Here is a 21,527-nt window from a genome sequence, read left to right as displayed (position 1 = left end):
GCCCAATGTCTGCCCATAGCAAATAAATGGCAGAACTAGGATCATAATTCAGATCCTATTACTACCAGACCCATGCTCTTTCCACTAGACTGTACTGCTTTATGCAGATGTTTATGTATTTGCCGTTAGTTTTCCTTGATTGTGGATTTGGAAAAGCTCCTTGTGGGCAGGGGATATGTCTACTCTGTACTCTTCCCAGCACTTAGTGGCTTAGTGGAAACAGCAAGGGCTTGGGAGGACTTGGGTTCTAATCCCACCTCCACCATTTGTCTGCTGTGTGACCTTGGGCAAGCCACTTAATTTCTCTGTGCCTCAGTTACCTCATCTGTAAAATGGGGATTAAAAGTTTGAGCCCCACGTTGGACAACCTGGTTACCCTGCTCTAAGCAGCACCTAGGACAGTGCTTGGAACATAGTAAGCACTTAACAAATACCATAATTATTATTATTGTTATTATTATTACGGTGTGCTGTACAAAGTAAGCACTCAATAAATACCATTGATTGATTGATTATATTGTTGACCTCTTTCCTTTATTTCAAAAGATCGATAAGATCAAGCTGTTAATTGTCAATCAATAGTATTTATTGAGTATTTACTGTGTGCAGAGCACTGTACTAAGCACTTAGAGTATAATACAGCAACATAACTATAAAGTGTGTTTGTCCTTGTTCATGAATTGAAAATTCCTGTTACACTTAAACAACATTATTGCTATTACTACTACTATCATTATTATATCTTTCACAACTAAAACACTCCCTTCAAGGTATAAAAATAGTACATATCTATGGCATATAATTTGGATAAATTAACCAAGAGGCAGCATGGTCTAATGAAAAGAGTTAAGGCATGTTAATCAGAACAGCAAAGTTCTAATTTTGGCTCTGTCTGTCTGCTGTGAGGCCTTGGGCAAGGCAGTTAACTTCTCTGTGCCTCAGTTTCCTCATTGGTAAATTGGGGATTTAATATCTGCTCTGTTTCCTGTGTAGACTGTAAGATCCATAAGGATCAGGTCCTGTGTCTTAACGTATTGTCTTGTATAAACCCCAGAGCTTAGTACAGTGCTTGGCATATAATAATAATAATAATAATAATAATAATAATAATAATAATAATAATAATGACATTTATTAAGTGCTTACTATGTGCAAAGCACTGTTCTAAGCGCTGGGGAGGTTAGAAGGTAATCAGGTTGTCCCACGTGGGGCTCACAGTCTTCATCCCCATTTTACAGATGAGGTAACTGAGGCACAGAGAAGTTAAGTGACTTGCCCAAAGTCACACAGCTGACAATTGGCAGAACCGGGATTTGAACCCATGACCTCTGACTCCAAAGCCCGTGCTCTTTTCCATTGAGCCACGCTGCTTCTCTCCACGCTGACAAATGCCACAATTATTATAATTCCTTTTGTATGAACCAGGTGAGGTTTGTTTGGCCAGACCATTACTCCAACAAGTTCTTACTGTGGGAAGACTTTGCCTATAGGAACTGCTGGATATAATCTGTGTGATCCTTTAACTAAAGGATTTATTCTGAATATTGCCTTACTGTCATCTGAAAGGTTAGTATCACGGCTATAATACTTGTGATAATATCTATATGCATTCATTATTATTGTTGTAGTCTGCTCTTCATTTATTCATTTGTTCATTCATTCAGTTGTATTTATTGAGCACTTACTCTGTGCAAAGCATTGTAGTAAGCACTTGGGAGAGTACAATATAACAATAAACAGACACATTCCCTCCCCAATTGAGCTTATATCCCTTGTAGTGATTGACATTTTCACTTATATCACAGGTATTTATGTTAGCTACAAGGAAAAGAACATATTTCTTTCCTTGTAGGTATAGTACCTGTGTTAATATTTTTATGCAGCTATCACTTTTGCCCACTGCTATCATGTCCCTTGTAGTTACTGACATTAACGTAGTGATCAGTAGACTTACCGTTGTACTAGATTTGGAAAGATTTTCTTCAGCACAAAAAGATCAGTACAGGAAGAGCTGCTAATTGTCAGTCAATAGTATTTATTGAGAATTTACTGTGTGCAGAGCACTGTACTAAGCACTTGGGAGAGTATAATATAGCAACATAACAGACACATTACCTGCCCACAGTGAGCTTAAAGTCTAGAGGGGTAGACAGGCATTAACATTATAAAGGTGGAGCCCAGACTCTGGTCAGTTTCTGTTCCCATCGCAGGGCCTCTCTGGCTTGAAGCTGACCCATTTCACCTTCTCAACCCCCTCCAGAAGGGCTGTGGCTGGGGGTCGGGGGAGGGCCAGCATGGCTGGGGACAGATCAGGCTCTCTGCCCCGGTTCATGACCCCAAGGTCCCTGCTGCCGTCCCATTCCTGGCCCGGGCAGGACCCCAGCCCAGTGGACCCACGGAGATTGGGAGGGCAGGTTGGGGGGCGGCAGCTGTGAGCAGGGAGAAAGGGAGGGACCGTCTGTCTGCGCTGCTCCGGCCCCAAAGTTAGGGTGCAGCCTCCCTTCCTGCAGGGCAGGGTTTCCCTGCTTGACCTTGTCTATTCCCCAAGGACTGCTGACCTGGCCAGGAAACCCCTCAGTCTCAGGCCCAGGCCCCTCACTCTGACAAGGACCAGACCCTGTGGATTGACCAGAACCAGATCCAACATGTTTCCCCACTCCTCAAGAAAGTCCAGTGATGCCCATCCACCTCGGCATCAAACCAAAACTCCTCACCATTGGCTTTAGAGTACTCAGACACCTTGTCCTGTCCTACCTCACCTCGCTACTCTCCTACCACAACCCAGCCAGCACACCACTCCTCTCATACTAACCTTCCTCACTGTGCCTTGATCTCATCTATCTGGCTGCTGACCCCTCACCCAAGTCCTGCCTCTGGCCTGGAATGTCCTTCCTCCTCAAATCTGACAGACAACTACTCTCCCCACTCTTCAAAGCCTTATTTTAAGCACATCTCCTCCAAGAGGACTTCCCTGACTAAGCCCTTCTTTCCTCTTCCTCCACTCCCTTCTGCATCACACTGACTTGCTCTCTTTAGTCGTCCATCCTCTCGGCCCCAAGGCACTTATGTACATATCTGTAATTTATTTATTTATATGAAGTCTATATCCGCCTCTAGACTGTAAGCTCATTGTAGGCAGAAGATGTGTCTGTATATTATTTTGTACTTTCTCAAGCACTTAGAACAGTGTTCTGCACACAGTAAGTGCTCAGTAAATATGACTGAATGACTGAATGAATGAGTGGCCATTACTGGAAGTTGCAGACTGACCCGCCCAACCACACTTACATACATATATTAATGTCTGTCTCCCCCTCTAGACTTTAAGCTCACTGTGAGCAGGGAATGTGTCTGTTATATTGTTATATTGTACTCTCCCAAGAGCTTAGTACAGTGCTCTTCTAGACTTTTGTAGACACAGTCTTCTAGACTGTGAGCCCATCTTCTAGACTGTGAGCCCGTTATTGGGTAGGGACCGTCTCTACATGTTGCCAACTTGTACTTCCCAAGTGCATAGTACAGTGCTGTGCACACAGTAAGCGCTCAATAAATATGATTGAATGAATGAATGAATGTTCTGCACACAGTAAGTGCTCAATAAATACAATTGACTGACTGACTATTACTAGCCCTGTGGAAAGACCAATACCAGACCATGCTGATCAACCTGTACTGGCCCTGCGGATGGACCAGCACAAGCCCCGAGGACTGACCAGCACCATCCTGTGTGCAGCAGGGCTGGGGTGGCAGGAAGGGAGAGGGGGGCCTGGATTGCAACGCCAAGGTTCTTACCCATCCATTGGCTCATTCTTTCCATTATCCTCTGCAGCCATGAATGTTGGTCAGACATCACACTGTCCTCGTCCTCACCCCTGCCCTGTTTTGCTTTGTCTCCTGTGCCTTCCTCCTTCCCAGTCTGCTCCCGTCGCCTCAATCTTCTCCTGCTGCTCCGCACCCAGAAATGAACGTTGAGGGACCCTCACAGTTAGGAGGAGCCCTCGAAGGAGACTGAGAATGAACAGCCAGAGAGATAAGAGGCCAAGACTCCCCAACATCAGTTTGAAGTCTTTTTACCATCTGACCCCACCCTACCTATCTGCTCTCTTCACCTGCTATTTCCCAACGCTCTATCTCCGGTCCTTCCAGGCCAACCTTCTAACTCAATTTCACTGTCAACTCTCCTGCCCCCAACCTTGCTCATGTTGTTCCCTGGCTTGGAACACTTTTTCTTTATCAGACAGACCACAGCTCTCCCCACCGTAAGGGCCCGCCTAAAGTCCCACTTCCTCCAACCAGCTCTCAATTAATTCCCCAGACTCCTGACCATTTTATCCCTTCAGCCACCTCTAGTACTTACGGACCTATTTATAGCCTCCCTTAACACTCAGCGATGCATAATAATAATTGTGGTGCATGATAAGCATTTAGTCTGTACCAACCACTGTAGTAACCACTGGACCTGAGAGTTTATTTAACCTGGGTGGCCTCATCAGTTTAAAACTACTTCGTTTAGGGGAAGGGAGGAGGGCTGTTGATGCATTTCTGTGTGAGTTGGGGGGGAGGGAGGAGGCTTGTCACCCCGCCCCCTGCAAAAGTATCCAGTAGTTGCCTATCAACCTTCGCATGAAGCAAAAACTCCTCACTATTGATTTCAAAGCTCCCCATCACCTTGCCCCTTCCTACCTCAACTCCCTTCTTTCCTACAGCCCAGCCCGCACACTCCACTCCTCTGCTGCTAATCTACTCACTGTGCCTTGTTCTCACCTGTCCCGCTGTCAAACCCTGGCCCACGTCCTACCTCTGACCTGAAATGCCCTACTTCCTCACATCCGCCGAACTAGCTCTCTTCCCCTCTTCAAAGCCCTACCTAGAGCTCACCTCCCCCAGGATGCCTTCCCAGACTAAGCTCCCCTTTTCCTCTGCTCCTCCTACCTTCCCCATTACCCCTACACCCTCCCTCTGTTCTACCCCTTCCCTGCCCCACAGCACTTGTGTATATTTGTACATATTTATTACTCTATTAATGATGTGTATATATCTATAATTCTGTTTATTTTGATGCTATTAATACCTGCCTTATTTCGTTGTTTGTCCCCACCTTCTAGACTGTGAGCCCATTGTTGGGTAGGAATTGTCTCTGTTGCCGAATTGTACTTCCCAAGCACTTAATACAGTGCTCTGCACACAGTAAGCACTCAATAAATACAACTGAATGAATTGAATGAATGAAAGGTAACTACATGATAATCAGGTCTCACATGGGGTTCACAGTGTCAGTAGGATGGAGAATAGGTATCGGATCCCCATTTTGAAGATGAGGCAACTGAGTCACAAAGAAGTGCCTTGAGACCCACTGTCTCAAATTCTTCTCTTCCAGTTCTCTCCTTGACCCCCTCCAATCTGGTTTCCGTCCCCTTCACTAAACAGAAACAGCCCTCTCGAAGGTCACCAATGGTCTCCTTGCCAAATCCAAAAGCCTCTACTCCATCCTAATCTTCCTCAGCCTCTCAGCTGCCTTCGACACTGTCAACCACCCCCTTCTCCTGGAAAAGTTATCCAACCTTGGCTTCACTGAAGCTGTCCTCTCCTGGTTCTCCCCCTATCTCTCTGGCCACTCATTCTCAGTCTCTTTCATGGGCTTCTCCTTTGCCTCCCACCCTCTAACTGTGAGGACCCCTCAAGATTCGGTTCTGGGTCCCCTTCTATTCTCCATCTACACTGGCTCCCTTGGAGAAATCATTTGCTCCCATGGCTTCACCTACCACACAGATGATTAAATCTACATCTCCAGCCTTGAGCTCTCTCCCTCTCTGCAGTTTCACATTTCCTCCTATCTTCAGGACATTTCTTCTTGGATGTCCTCCCAGCACCTCAAGCTTAACATGTCCAAAATAGAACTCATCTTCCCACCCAAACCCCATCCTCCTCTTCTCACCCAAACCCTGTTCTCCCCATGACTTTCCATTACTGTGAGCCCGTTTCTTGACCTTGAGCCCGTTGTTGGGTTGGGACCGTCTCTATATGTTGCTGACTTGTACTTCCCAAGCACTTAGTACAGTGCTCTTCACACAGTAACCACTCAATAAAAATGATTGAATGAATGAATGAACCACCATTCTTCCTCTCTCAAAAGCCCCTAAGATTAGCATTATCCTTGACTCCTCTTTCTCGTTCAACTCACATATTCAATCCATCGCTAACTGGTGTTGGATCCACCTTCACAATATCACTAAAATTCACGTTTACTATCCATCCAAACTGCTACCATGTCAATACAGTCACTGCGCAGCTCAGGGGAAAGAGCACGGGCTTTTGGAGCCAGAGGTCACGGGCTCAAATCGCAACTCTGCCGCTTGTCAGCTGTGTGACTTTGGGCAAGTCACTTAACTTCTCTGAGCCTCAGTTACCTCATCTGTAAAATGGGGATGAAGACTGTGAGCCCCCCGTGGGACAATCTGACCACCTTGTATCCCCCCAGTGCTTAGAACAGTGCTTTGCACATAGTAAGCGCTTAACAAATATCATTAGTATTATTATTGTTATCCTATCCCACCTTGATTACTATATCAGCCTCCTTGCTGATCTCCCAGCCTCCTGTCTTTCCCCACTCCAGTCCCCACTTCATTCTGCCGCCCGGATCATTTTTCTACACAAACGTTCAGGACAAGTTTCCCCAATCAAGAACCTTCAGTGGTTGCCCATTCACCTCCACATCAGACAAAAACTCCTCACCATTGGCTTTAAAGCACTCAATCGCCTTGTCCCCTCCTATCTCCCCTCGCTACTCTCCTACTACAACTCAGCACAATTTGCTCCTCTGAGTGAGCGGGAACTCGTGGGTTGTTGAAATGAGCTCTTAGCTCCCTGGGTGGTGGGACTCCTCATCATGTCTGGCATCAAAAGCCTGGGCTCTGCCCGGCTGGAAATTTGGACCTCTACTGGTTGCTGGACAGATGACGTGGTCAGAGAAAAAGGGTTTTGGTGAGGATAGGGCTGGGGGCCGGAGCTGGGGAGCAGATAGCTGTAAGTTTAGTCCTGAATTTTGGGACTTGTTAGAGGGGTGACAATGACTCCCCCACACCCTTCAAAGCCTTATTTAAGGCACATCTCTTCCAAGAGGCCTTCCCTAAGTCCTCCATTCCTTTTCTCCAACTCCCTTCTTCATCACCCTGACTTGATCCCTTTATTCATTCCCACTCCCAGCCCCACAACACTTATGTACATATCTGTAATTTATTTATGTTTATATCTGCCTCCCCGTCTAGACTGCCAGCTCATTGTGGGTGGGGAATGTGTCTACTTATTGTTATATTGTACTCTCCCAAGCGCTTAGTGCGGTGTAAGTGCTCAATAAATATGATTGACTGACTGACTAATTCTAATCTTCTCATTGTACCTCAGTCTCTTCTATCTTGTTGTCTACCCCTTGCTCATATCCTGCATCTGTCCTGTGAACATCCTCCCTCCACAAATTTGAAAGACAATTACTCTCCCCTCCTTCAAAGCCTTATTGAAGGCACTTCTCCTCCAAGAGGCCTTCCCTGACTAAGCCCCCCTTTCTCTTCTCCACTCCCTTCTGCATCCCCCGACTTGCTCCCTTTAATGATAATAATAATAATAATAATAATAATGATAGCATTTGTTAAGTGCTTATTATGTGCTAAGCACTGTTCTAAGCACTGGGGAGGTTAACAAGGTGATCAGGTTGTCCCACAGTCTTCATCCCCACTTTACAGATGAGGTAACTGAGGCCCAGAGAAGTTAAGTGACTTGCCCAAAGTCACATAGCTGATAAGTGGTGGAGCTGGAATTTGAACCCATGACCTCTGACTCCAAAGCCTGGGCTCTTTCCACTAAGCCATGCTGCTTCTCCTTTGTTCATCCCCTCTCCTAGCCCCAGAGCACTTTTGTACATATCTAATTTATTTATGTATATTAGTGTCTGTCTCTCACTCTAAACTGTAAACTCACTGTAGGCAGGGAATGTGTCCGTTTATTGTTATATTGTACTCTCTCAAGTACTCTCCCAATGCAGTGCTTGCTCCCTCAATAAATACAATTGAATAAATGAATGAATTTGACCAATGTCACACAGCAGGTCAAGTGACAGAGCTGGGATTCGATCCTAGGTCCTCTGACTCCCAAGCCCATGCTCTTTCCTCAAGTCCATAGTGCTTTGCTTTGCTCTGCTACTCAATTAATTTATTTTGACCAGTCCAGTTCTATATTTATGTTTGTCTTCCCCAATAGAGTGTAAGCTCCTTGTGGGCAGTAAACATGTCATTTTATGATTCTGTACTTCCTAAACACCTAATACAATGCACTGCATCAAGTGGGATCTTAATAAATGTTACTACCACAACTACAACAGCAACTACAACAACAGCTACTACTACTAAAAACAACAACACGTGTTTTTGGAATAACATTCCTTAATTCAATCCATCATGTTCTCATGTAGGATAGAAATTCCTGTTCTGGAAGAACTCTCAGAGTTACTCAGAAGCTCACGGTGGTTCTCACAGAAGTGCAGACTGATGGTGGTTGTTGGGAAGCTGCTGTTTGTCTGTGGTTGTTTACAAGAAGAGGTTTATACTATCATTGGAGCAGGCGTCCATCTGCTGCCATCTCCCCACTGCCACTCAGTCAGGAGGGCTGAGGGCAAAGACGTCTTCCCAACCATGAAGTCACCCAAGACTGTTTCAGTACCTGTCATCCTTACCATGGTTGCCCTGGAAAAATTCTTACACTCAGGCCCGGTGTTGAGGGTTTGGTTGAAGGGCATTTCATGGTGGGGGAGTGGGGGGATAATAAAACATAAATCCCCTAAAACTGCAGGTCCCCTTTTTACGCTGCCTCCTTCCTCTAAAAGCCACTCACAGAGTCCCATTCCTCTCCATCTCATTCTAAGGAAGAAGCTATTTAGAGGTGAACTGTTTAGAGCAGCAGCTATTTGCTATTTTTGCTTTGGAAATTCAACTACCCTTCCTTTCCCCTCCCTCATTCTCCATCCCAGGATCCTGAAAATCCCAACTGTTCCAGCAGGTCCCAGCAACAGAGATGGGAGACACAGGTGAAAGGGAGAGAGGGACTAGATTGGAAAGGGTCCATCAAAGAGGAACATTTGCTGCCAGGCCCAGAACTCAGTCTGTTTCCCATTCCTCCTGTAACAGCCCCTCCTGTCCAGACAGAATTGTAATCGAGTAGCAGCAGGCATCTCAACCAGCCCAGCCCTGCCCAGCCTTCCCCACCCCACCCAACTCTACCCCTCCCTCTCTCCTTCCCTCCCTCATCCTGCCCCATTTAACTCTTCCATCACCCTGTTGGTGTTGATATTGCTTGCCATTTCCTTATCTGTCATATATTTTAATACATCTCCATCTGGATGTCTGCCCGCCACCTAAAACTCAACATGTCCAAGACTGAACTCCTTGTCTTCCCTCCCAAACCCTGCCCTCTCCCTGACTTTCCCATCACTGTTGGCGGCACTACCATCCTTCCCGTCTCACAAGCCCGCAACCTTGGTGCCATCCTCAACTCCACTCTCTCATTCACCCCTCACATCCAAGCCGTCACCAAAACCTGCCGGTCTCAGCTCCACAACATTGCCAAGATCCGCCCTTTCCTCTCCATCCAAACCGCTACCCTGCTCGTTCAAGCTCTCATCCTATCCCATCTGGACTACTGTATCAGCCTCCTCTCTGATCTCCCATCCTCTTGTCTCTCCCCACTTCAATCCATACTTCACGCCGCTGCCCGGATTGTCTTTGTCCAGAAACGCTCTGGGCATGTTACTCCCCTCCTCAAAAATCTCCAGTGGCTACCAACCAACCTACACATCAGGCAGAAACTCCTCACCCTCAGCTTCAAGGCTCTCCATCACCTTGCCCCCTCCTACCTCACCTCCCTTCTCTCCCTCTACAGCCCAGCCCACACCCTCTGCTCCTCTGCCGCTAATCTTCTCACTGTGCCTCATTCTCGCCTGTCCCGCCATCGACCCCCAGCCCACATCATCCCCCTGGCCTGGAATGGCCTACCTCTTCCCACCCGCCAAGCTAGCTCTCTTCCTCCCTTCAAGGCCCTACTGAGAGCTCACCTCCTCCAGGAGGCCTTCCCAGACTGAGCCTCCTCCTTCCTCTCCCCCTCGTCTCCCTTCCATCCCCCCGTCTTACCTCCTTCCCTTCCCCACAGCACCTGTATATATGTTTGTATGTATTTATTACTCTATTTATTTATTTTACTTGTACAGATCTATTCTATTTACTTTATTTTGTTAATATGTTTTGTTTTGTTCTCTGTCTCCCCCTTCTAGACTGTGAGCCCACTGTTGGGTAAGGACCATCTCTATGTGTTGCCAACTTGTACTTCCCAAGCGCTTAGTACAGTGCTCTGCACACAGTAAGCACTCAATAAATACAATTGATTGATTGATTGATTAATGTCTCTGTTTTAATAACTTCCATTACACGTGATCACCTTTTAATGAGATTATCTCTGCCCAACCCCTATTTTACAAAGTCAAAAGTTACTTTTCGAAAGCAACAAAGTTACTTTTGACACATAATAAGCACTTAAGAAACACCATTTAAATAACAACCTTCATATGCTGCTATAAAAGAATAAAAGCTTTCCCAAAATGCTTAGTACAGTGCTCTGTACAGAGTAAGTGCTCAGCATGGCATAGTGGATACTGCAAAGGCCTGCAAGTCAGAAGGGCATGAGTTCTAATCCTGGCCTGCCACTTGGCTGCTGTGTGACTTTGGGCAAGTCACTTCACTTCTCTGTGCCTCAGTTACCTTATCTGTAAAATGGGGATTGAGACTGTGAGCCCCAAATGGGACAAGGGAATGTGCCCAACACAATTGGCTTGCATACACCCCAGAGCTTAGTACAGTGCCTGGCACATAATAACAACAATGTATGGTATTTGTTAAGTGCTTAATATGTGCCAAGCACTGTTCTAAGTGCTGGGGGAGATAGAAAAAAATCAGGCTGTCCCACATGGGGCTCATAGTCTTTATCCCCATTTTACAGATGAGGTAACTGAGGCACAGAGAAGTTAAGTGACTTGCCCAAAGTCACACAGCTGACAAGTGGTGGAGCTGGGATTAAAACCCATGACCTCTGACTCCCAAACCCGTGCTCTTTCCACTAAACCAAGCTGCTTCTTAGCAAATGCCATAATTATTACTATTATTTAAAAATACTATTGACTGATGGCTAAACAGGACCCTGCTTAGATTTAAATACTGTATTTGCAAATCAATCAATGGTATTTACTGGTGCTTATGGTGTGCAGAATGCTGACCTAAGTAAGTGCCTAAGAAAGTACAATGTGAAGTAATTGGCAGATATGACCCCTGTGCACAGGGGTTTTACAGTCTAGAGGGGGGAGACAAACATTCATTCATTCAATTCAATCGTATTTATTGAGCACTTACCGTGTACAGAGCACTGTACTAAGCGCTTGGAAAGTACAAATCAGCAACAAAGAGAGACAATCCCCTCCCACAACGACCTCGCTGTCTGGATTGAGGGATAGGGGTAATAGGGGAAACAGGGAGTCTCGAGTTTCAGCATTTGAGACTTTTCCAGTGAACTCACCTCACTCTCCCACCCCTAGCCCAGCCCAAGCTAAAGTCAGGGTGACAGAAGAGGAGGCGGAGGAGGAATGGGCAGGGCAGACCACCTGAAGCTCTCCCTTGCTCCTCCTCTTCCTACTCCTCCTCCTGGTTTTCCTTCTCATCCTAATGCTCTCCCTTGCTCCTCCTCCTTCTCCTCCTCCTCCTCCTTCTTCTTCTTAGCGGCTTCTCCCACTGGCCCTGGCACCAGCTCTCCCCCCTCCCACGCCAGTCCAGCCCGGCCCCCTGCCTGGGCAGTCCTGGGAGGAGAGAACGGGCCGGCTGCAGAGGCGGCCAGGGTGGTCATCATCATCATCAATCGTATTTATTGAGCGCTTACTATGTGCAGAGCACTGTACTAAGCGCTTGGGAAGTACAAATTGGCAACATATAGAGACAGTCCCTACCCAACAGTGGGCTCACAGTCTAAAAGGGGGAGACAGAGAACAAAACCAAACATACTAACAAAATAAAATAAAACAACATAAAATAAAAATAAAATAAAATAAAAATAAAATAAAATGGTGGTGGTGGTGGTGGTGGTGGGGAAGGGACTGGAGGCAGCGGGAGCAGAGAGGTGCCAGGCTGGGCTGCACAGAGTGAGGTCTGCAGAAGAAATATAGGGGGAGGGCCAAAGAGCACAGAGGGGAGCAAGGAAGGCGAGGAGAAAGATGGAGAGTTTGCGATGAGAGGAGGTGGCCCCCAGAAGCCACAGGAGGGAGGAGGCAGGGCTGGGCTGGGCTGGGCTGGGCTGCTCGGAGAGGGAGCGGTCATCTCGAATGGAAAGGGGACACGTGTCTGACAGCTGCGGTCCGGACAACCGTCATCCTCCCGGTGGGCGCCCACTGACCGGTAACTGGCGGGAACCCGGGGCTTGGCGGGGGCGCTCTGCTGCCGCCTGGTGGCTCAACCGAGACGACACTTGGCTAGCGGACCGCACCAGGCCTCTTCAACGAATCTGCAAAGCGGTTTCGGGGCCGAGGGACCCCCGCCAACCAGTGCAGAGTTGTTGTATATGTGGCACTGAACCCACACCACCTGGAGCGGAGTCCCTGCATCCGTAAACCAAAGTCACCCCAAGGGCTGACACAGCTGCTGAGACCTGGAGCCTGCCGGCCACTCCGGCGAGACCAGGACCTGGGCCCGGGGCACAAGGATCCCTCCTGCTGCCAGGTCCGCCGGCAGGGGAAGCCAGGCCAGCCGAGACGTCGCTGGCCCTATAAACTGGCCAGACATTGGAGGCTTGCTGGGGTTGGGCGGTCACTCTGAGGAGCTGCCTGCCACCCTGGGTGCGTGTCTTAGTGGTCCTTCTAACATCCAGGAAACCATCACCTCTCCATCCTGGCATTTCTCACCGTGAACCGTGGGACACTTGTTGGGGAGGCAGAAGATGCTAAAACCCAGTGCAAATTTCCAGTTGTCCCGGGCAGGAACAGGCATCTGAATATAGAAGGCCCACTGCCTGGGCATTCCCCTCTCTGTTCAGGCATAGACTGCCCCAGATAAAAGGCTGGGAATCGATCTTGGCCAATTGACTCACCTTAGATTTGTACTGGGGGACGGGTGAGGCAGAGGGGAGCCCAAGGTGGGCAATGGGTGAAGATGCTCGGGGGCAGTAATAGGGAGCAGAGGCAGGGACACAGGGAAGCAGGAGAGGCAGGGGGTGGAGGAAACTGGCTGCCACACTTTTCTGCGCCTGCCTTGTTTGTGTGCCAAGCCCTGGGTGAGTCATGGGGCTCTGGGTGGTCTCCGAGCACAGAGCAGATCCACTTGGTGGTGGATGTCCACCTCCTTCACTCTTATGCTTGAGCTGCTGAACGCTGCTGGCGAAAGTCTAAACACCATGCCAACCTCGTTCACCTCAAGTTTATCCTTTCCTGCCTTAACTCAGCCCTCTCTTCTGCCAGACAAAACTATTTCTCCTCCCTTATTGACATCCATGCCCATCAAACCCATCAGCTCTTCCGTACATTCAACTCCCTTCTCAGGCCCCCGGTTCCTCCCCCTCCTTCTTCCCTCACCCCCAACGATCTGACCTCCTACTTCATTAATAAAATTAAATCCATCAGGTCTGACCTCCCCAAAGTCACTCCCCCCCCCCTCCAACCCCCCTGCTCTCAACGCTCTCCGATACTCTCCCATCCTTCCCAGCAGTATCCTCAGACGAGATCTCCTCCCTCCTCTCAAGTGCTACTCTGGCCACCTGTACTTCTGACCCCATTCCCTCTCATCTTATGAAATCTCTCGCACCGTCCCTTCTCCCCTCCTTAACTTCCATCTTCAACCGCTCACTCTCCACTGGTTCCTTCCCCTCTGACTTCAAACATGCCCACGTCTCTCCCATCCTAAAAAAACCCTCTCTTGACCCCATCTCACCTTCTAGTTATCACCCTATCTCTCTCCTACCATTCCTTTCCAAACTCCTTGAATGAGTCATCTACACTCGCTGCCTCGAATTCCTCAACGCCAACTCTCTCCTTGACCCCCTCCAATCTGGTTTCCATCCCCTACATTCCACGGAAATTGCCCTCTCAAAGGTCACCAATGACCTCCTGATTGCCAAATCCAACGGCTCATACTCTATCCTAATCCTCCTCGACCTCTCAGCTGCCTTCGACACTGTGGACCACCCCCTGCTCCTCAACACGCTATCCAACCTTGGCTTCACAGACTCCATCCTCTCCTGGTTCTCCTCTTATCTCTCCGGCCGTTCATTCTCAGTCTCTTTTGCAGACTCCTCCTCCCCCTCCCATCCCCTTACTGTAGGGGTTCCTCAAGGTTCAGTTCTTGGTCCCCTTCTGTTCTCGATCTACACTCACTCTCTTGGTGACCTCATTCGCTCCCACGGCTTCAACTATCATCTCTATGCTGATGACACCCAAATCTACATCTTTGCCCCTGCTCTCTCTCCCTCCCTCCAGGCTCGCATCTCCTCCTGCCTTCAGAATATCTCCATCTGGATGTCTGCCCGCCACCTAAAACTCAACATGTCCAAGACTGAACTCCTTGTCTTCCCTCCCAAACCCTGCCCTCTCCCTGACTTTCCCATCACTGTTGACGGTACTACCATCCTTCCCGTCTCACAAGCCCACAACCTTGGTGTCATCCTCGACTCCGCTCTCTCGTTCACCCCTCACATCCAAGCCGTCACCCAAACCTGCCGGTCACACCTCCGCAACATTGCCAAGATCCGTCCTTTCCTCTCCATCCAAACCGCTACCCTGCTCGTTCAAGCTCTCATCCTATCCCATCTGGATTACTGTATCAGCCTCCTCTCCAATCTCCCATCCTCCTGTCTCTCCCCACTTCAATCCATACTTCACGCCGCTGCCCGGATTATCTTTGCCCAGAAATGCTCTGGGCATGTTACTCCCCTCCTCAAAAATCTCCAGTGGCTACCAATCAACCTATGCATCAGACAAAAACTCCTCACCCTTCAAGGTGAGGAGCTTCAAGTCTCTCCATCACCTTGCCCTCTCCTACCTCACCTTCTCTCCTTCTACAGCCCAGCCCGCACTCTCCGCTCCTCTGCCGCTAACCTCCTCACTGTGCCTTGTTCTCTACTGCCCCGCCATTGACCCCTAGCCCATATCCTTCCCCTCCCTCCACACATCCACCAAACTAGCTCTCTTCCTCCCTTCAAGGCCCTACTGAGAGCTCACCTCCTCCAGGAGGCCTTCCCAGACTGAGCCCACCTTTTTCCTCTCCTCCTCCTCCCCTCCCCATCGCCCCCCCCAGGCCTATCCCCTTCCCCTCCCCACAGCATTTGTATATATTTGTACATATTTATTACTCTATTGATTTTATTTATACATATTTATTACTCTATTTTATTAATGATGTGTATATAGCTATAATTCTCTTTATTCTGATGTTATTGACACCTGTCTACTTGTTTTGTTTTGTTGTCTGTCTCCCCCTTCTAGACTGTAAGCCCATTGTTGAGTAGTGACCATCTCTATATGTTGCCAATTTGTACTTCCCAAGTGCTTAGTACAGTGCTCTGCATACAGTTAGTGCTCAATAAATATGATTGAATGAATGAATGAATATATACACAAGTGCTGTGGGGCTGGGGTATCATGTGCTTAAGAAGCACATAGCCAAGTGCATAGGAGAGTGGGGAAGATGGTTTGGAGAAGATGATTTTTTAGGAAGGATTTGACCAGGCAAATATTTGAGAATCAATGTGGCATAGTGAATGGAGTCAGAACTTTCATTCATTCATTCAATCATATTTATTGAGTACTTACTGTGTGCAGAGCACTGTACCAAGCACTTGAGAAGTACAAGTTGGCAACATATAGAGACGGTCCCTACCCAACATTGGGCTCACAGTCTAGAAGGGGGAGACAGAGAACAAAACAAAACATATTAACAAAATAAAATAAATAGAATAAATATGAACAAATAAAATAAATACATAGAGTAATAAATACATACAAACATATATACATATATACAGGGGCTGTGGGGAGGGGAAGGAGGTAAGGCAGGGGGATGGGGAGGGGGAGAAGGGGGAGAAGAAGGAGGGGGCTCAGTCTGGGAAGGCCTCCTGGGGGAGGTGAGCTCTCAGTAGGGCCTTGAAGGGAGGAAGAGAGCTAGCTCGGCGGATGTGTGGAGAGAGGCCTGGGGGATGATGTGGGCCGGGGGTTGAAGGCAGGACAGGCGAGAATGAGGTACAGTGAGGAGATTAGTGGCAGAGGAGTGGAGGGTGCCGGCTGGGCTGTAGAAGAAGAGAAGGGAGGTGAAGTAGGAGGGGGAGAGGTGATGGAGAGCCTTGAAGCTGAGGCTGAGGAGTTTTTGCCTGATGCGTAGGTTGATTGGTAGCCACTGGAGATTTTTTGAGGAGGGGAGTAACATGCTCAGAGCGTTTCTGGACAAAGACAATCTGGGCAGCATCGTGAAGTATGGATTGAAGTGGGGAGAGACAGGAGGATGGGAGATTGGAGAGGAGGCTGATACAGTAATCCAGATGGGATAGGATGAGAGCTTGAATGAGCATGGGTTGTATGTCATGGGTTGTACTTTCCAAGCACTTAGTACAGTGTTATGCATACAGTAAGCACTCAATAAATACGAGTGAACGAATGATTTGAAGGTGGACAGTTGGTTATGAAAGGGGATCCCTCCCCTTCCAGGCCACAGGAAGGACATGGGCAAGACGTCAGTAGCAAGAAAGATGAGAGATCAAGGTACAGAGAGAGTTTGGTGCTAGAGGAGTAAAGTGTAAAGGTTGATTGTAGTAGGAGTTCAGCAAGGCAAGGTAGGAGGGAGAGAGGTGATGGAGTGCCTTAAAGCCACTGGTAAGGAGATTCTGCTTTAGGCCGAGGTAGATGGGCAACCATTGGAATTTTGAGGACTGGGGAGATATGGAGTGAACAGTATTGCAGAAAAGTGATCCGATCAGCAGAGTGAAGTATGGACTCGAGAGAGGTATTAAACATATTTAGGATATTAAGGCAGATATTTTTCTAGAACACTTGAGAAATTAACACTACCAGAGCCTTTAATTTTCACTTAAAATTATTAATCAGCTTCCAGTTATTTCTTAAAGAAAATAATCAGAACCTCTTTTTTTTTGTTTTTTTTTATTAGCTTAATTATTCAATCTCCTCTCTTCATAGCAATAAATTATCTTATGATAATTTATGAGCCACCCCGTGGGACAACCTGATCACCTTGTAACCTCCCCAGTGCTTAGAACAGTGCTTTGCGCATAGTAAGCATTTAATAAATGACATTATTATTATTATTATTATTATTATTATATTTTTTGTGGGGTTTACAAGACTTCCCATGAATTGCTTCATTTTTTTTATTGAAGTGGACCCTTAGGAAATAGATTTTATTTTAAATTTCATTCTTTCAATTTTATTTGTCATCATTTTTGTTTGTAATCATATAATTATTCCTTCTCTCATTATGGCAATTACTCTTCTGATGTTGCTTTTTTACATGGAGTTGATAAATGCCCTGGATAATAAACCCCTAAATTTCTCAGTTAAATTAAAACTAAGATCTATTTGACAACCTGTAGCTTTTAACTAGCATTAAACCAGCCCCTGCCACTATTACAGTTTTTCAGAATTTTTCCACACCCCTCTCTTTTTAGTGTATTTGATTACTCTGAACAAGAGAAAACCCTTAAGGTGATAATCACTTTGATAAAATTACTGGGAGTTGTTTAAACCGTCAAAATTAGTCTTTCAAGCACTTAGTCCCCATCTTCACTCCCTCCCACTCATAATTCCCCCATTCCAGTCTCTCTTGTCATCTCTTACCCATCCTCCTTTGCTCCCCTTCCTCCCACTCATTCTCTACCAAAACCTTTCCCTTCACCTCTGCATCTTACTACTTTGTTGCCTTTGGATGCATTTCTACTTTTCTCTTCCTTTCAATTTTCTTTTGTCCTTTCATCCTGACTTTTATTAATAGTAATTATCAATCAGTGATGTTTTACTAAGTGCTTACTGCACATAATTACTGCAAAGTGGGGAGAATACAATAGAAAGGGTAGATACAATCCCTGCCTTCAAGGAGTTTACAATCTAGTGGGACAGCCACCAAAATAAATTGTAGGTAGGGGGGATTAACAGAATATAAGGATATTACCAAATTAAATGCTCCCCACTGGGCTAAGTGCCGATAGGTACAAGATAATCAAATTGGACACTCCCCTTGTCCCAAACACCCCTCATATTTTATCCCCATTTTTCAGATGAATCTGGGACCAGAAATGCTAAGTGGCTTGCCCAAAGTCACACGACAGGTCAGTGGCAGAGATAATATTAGCATATTAGTAATTAATCAATCAATCAATCAATGGTAATTATTGAGTGCTTACACTGTACAAAGCACTTGGGAGAGAACAATACGAGAGAGCAATCCTTGTTCTCAAGTGCTCACGGCCTACAGGGGGAGACAGACATTTAAATAAACTACAAATGAGGGAAGTTGCCGAGTTTGGGGATAGGTACTTAAGAACTGGGGGCTGGCGATAGGGTGAATCATATAGTGCTTAAGGGAAACAGAGCCAAGAGCTTAAATGAAGTAGCACCCAGGTCTCCTGACTCCCAGTTCCAGCCTCTCCACTCAACACAAGGTTTCCTTTCTTCGTGTTTCTTCCTCCCTTTGGTACTGCTTCCTCCCTTGAGTTCTCCTATTTGATTTGTTCCCCACCTCCCAGATGTTTCACTCTCACTTTCCCTCACACCCGCCCCTCACGCTCCTCACAGCTATTGTTTCTCTTCCTCCTCCTCCTCTTTCTCTTTCTCCCAAGAACTCTATTTCCCAAGCTCCCTGCTGTCAAGCTGTGAGTCTGGCCTAGTCTGGCCTACAAAGTGCATAATGTGACACTGGTGAGAGATTTGAGGAGTCCTGCTCTCTGAAACATCTCTGGGCCGGCCGTGGAGGAAATCTCATGCTACCCAGGGCTGGCAAGGAACTGTGGGGAGCAGGGAAGGATTGTGCCAGGCAGAAAAGTCAGCCCTGCTCAGATCCTTGGCTGTGCTGTGCTCAGAAAGTATCTTGATAGGGCTGGGGCTGGGCTACTTTGGGGCTGGGCTATTTTGGGGCTGGGCTGCGTCTGGGCCATGTCAGGCCTTCTCAGAATAAGCCCCACTTTTGCTCATCTCCCACTCCCTTCTGTGTTGCCCTGGCATGCTCCCTTTGCTCTCCCCCCCCCCCCCCACCATACAACACTTATGTATGTATCTGTAATTCTATCTATCTGTATTGTTGTCTGTTTATTTGTATTGATGTCTGTCTCCCCCCTTTTAGACTGTGAGGTCATTGTGGGCAGGGATTATCTCTCTTTATTGTTGTATTGTACTTTCCCAAGTACTCAATAAGGTGCACTGCACTCAGTAAGTCCTCAATAAATAGGATTGAATGAAAGACTGTTGAGGTGGGGTTGTGCTGCCCCAGGGTTGTACTGTACTAGGGCTGTGTTTGGGGTTGCGCTGAGGTGGGGTTGTGCTGTGCTATGGTTGTGCTGTACTGTGGCTGGGCTGGGCTGGGACTGTGCTGTGCTGTGGCTGTACTGAGGTAGGGCTGTTCTGTGTTGGGGTTTTGCTGTGCTAGGGCTGTGCTGTGTTGAGGTGGGGTCGTGTTGTACTGGGACTGTTTAGGGGCTGTGCTGTGCTGTGACTGGGGCTGAACAGAGGAAGGAGCGATGCTAATTTAGAATAACAAGCAGCATGGGTCTAATGGATAGAATACGTGTCTGGGAGACAGAAGTATCTGGGTTCTAATCCTGACTTCACCACTTGTCTGTTGTGTGACCTTGGGCAAGTCACTTAACTCCTCTGTGCCTGAGTGATCTCATCTGTGCAAAATGGGGATTAAGTGAGCCCCATGTAGGACGGGGACTGTGTCCAACCTGATTAGCTTGTATCTATCCCAGTGCGTAGGACAGTGCCTGGCACATAGTAAACACTTAACAAATGCCATTTCAAAGTAAATAAATAAGATACATTGGAATGTAGATAATTTCCAAGCCTCACGAGGTAATGCAGGGAGGGGATCGAGGAAATATTAAGAGAAACTTCACAGAGGACCAGATGGGAAGGATACTTGTTATCTTGGAACCCTGTATCTTTCTAGGGAAAGAGCTTTAGGGAACTTTAACCACCCTTAGGTTTTCCTGAATGATCTGGATCACAGTCATGTGGCTCGTCTTCCCTTGCCTGGCACAGCATGTTCCAGATCCACCCCTTCCTCTCTACAAAAACTGCTACCACCGTTACCAGTTGTGCTATTGTCATAGCTAGTCTAATAAATCAGCCGGCTGGTCTCCCAGTCTCCAGCCTCTCCCCGCTCTGGTCTAGACGACCGGCTGCTGCACAGATCATCTTCCTGAGGCGTCGTTTGGCCCACATCTCTCCTGTCCTCAAACCCTCCACTGACTTCCTGTGCTTCTCCACATCAAGCAGAAAATCCTCACAGTTGGATTTAAGGCTCTCCACTATCTGGCCCCACCTGACCTATCTGCCTCCTTCACTTCCAACTCACCTTATTCATTCCTCTCAAGCCAACTGTCTATCTGTACCTCGCTCTCTCCTCTCTGGCCTCCATCCCCTAACTCACGCTGTTCCCATGGCTTAGAACGCCCCTTTCCTCCCCACATCAGAAAGCCCACAGCTCTCTCCACATTCAAATTCCTCCCAAAATCCTACCTCCCTTAGCCACCCTTCCCCAATTAATATCCCAGCACCCTGAGTCATAGCATCCCTTCAATCAACAATAGCACTCATGGACTTATTTAACCCCTCCTCAGTACTCATATATGCTTACACACACAATTGTTTATTTTGACTACACTAGTTCACAATATTTTTGTATTCTTTTCCTCCATTAGAATGTAAGCACCTGGTGGGTAAGGGATATGTCATTTCTTAAATTCTATATTTCCCAAACACCTTGCACAGTGCACAGCACCAAGTGGGCGCTCAATTCATGCTACTGCTAGTACTACTACTACTACTACTACTACTACTACTACTACTACTACTACTATTATTTCTATTAGTACTATTACTACTGATATTACTGCTACCACTACTGCTGCTACTACTGATTTTGCTGCTGCTACTATTACTACTGCTATTACTGTTACTACTATTATTCTACTGCTGCTGCTACTACTACTACTACTACTACTACTACTACTACTACTACTACTGCTACTACTGCTACTGCTACTACTATCATCAGATCAGTGTCGGTGGTTCTGACCCTGCCTTGCTCCTTTTGCAGTGAGCAGATCCATCTAAGTGAACTGCTAGTGAGCTAGAAATGGATGCTACTGATGGAAACCACATGGAGGGGGCAATTCAAGCTTTGCATTATTTCTAAGCCACAAAACCCTCCTGTGGGGGAGGTAGGAAACTCCAACAGAGCACA

At 47.1% G+C, this 21,527-nt stretch overlaps 1 protein-coding gene across 1 annotated transcript in view; it reads right to left on the bottom strand.

Annotated features, from left to right (window-relative positions):
• Window positions 1–12,969, bottom strand: part of LOC119939042 (C-type lectin domain family 2 member B-like) — a 30,543-nt gene extending 17,574 nt beyond the window's left edge. Inside the window, exons 1-2 of the mRNA XM_038758814.1 lie at window positions 12,724–12,969; window positions 12,472–12,547 (exon numbers count right to left, since the gene is read on the bottom strand). Coding sequence (XP_038614742.1) covers window positions 12,472–12,547; window positions 12,724–12,969 — 322 coding nt within the window. The remainder of the gene's footprint in view (window positions 1–12,471; window positions 12,548–12,723) is intronic.
• Window positions 12,970–21,527: the final 8,558 nt, after the last annotated feature.

Source organism: Tachyglossus aculeatus, chromosome 17 (assembly GCF_015852505.1).
Source record: "Tachyglossus aculeatus isolate mTacAcu1 chromosome 17, mTacAcu1.pri, whole genome shotgun sequence".
NCBI classification, from domain to species: Eukaryota; Metazoa; Chordata; class Mammalia; order Monotremata; family Tachyglossidae; genus Tachyglossus; species Tachyglossus aculeatus.
The sequence above is the reverse complement of the archived record's forward strand: the minus strand, read 5'-3'. Positions and strand labels throughout refer to the sequence as shown.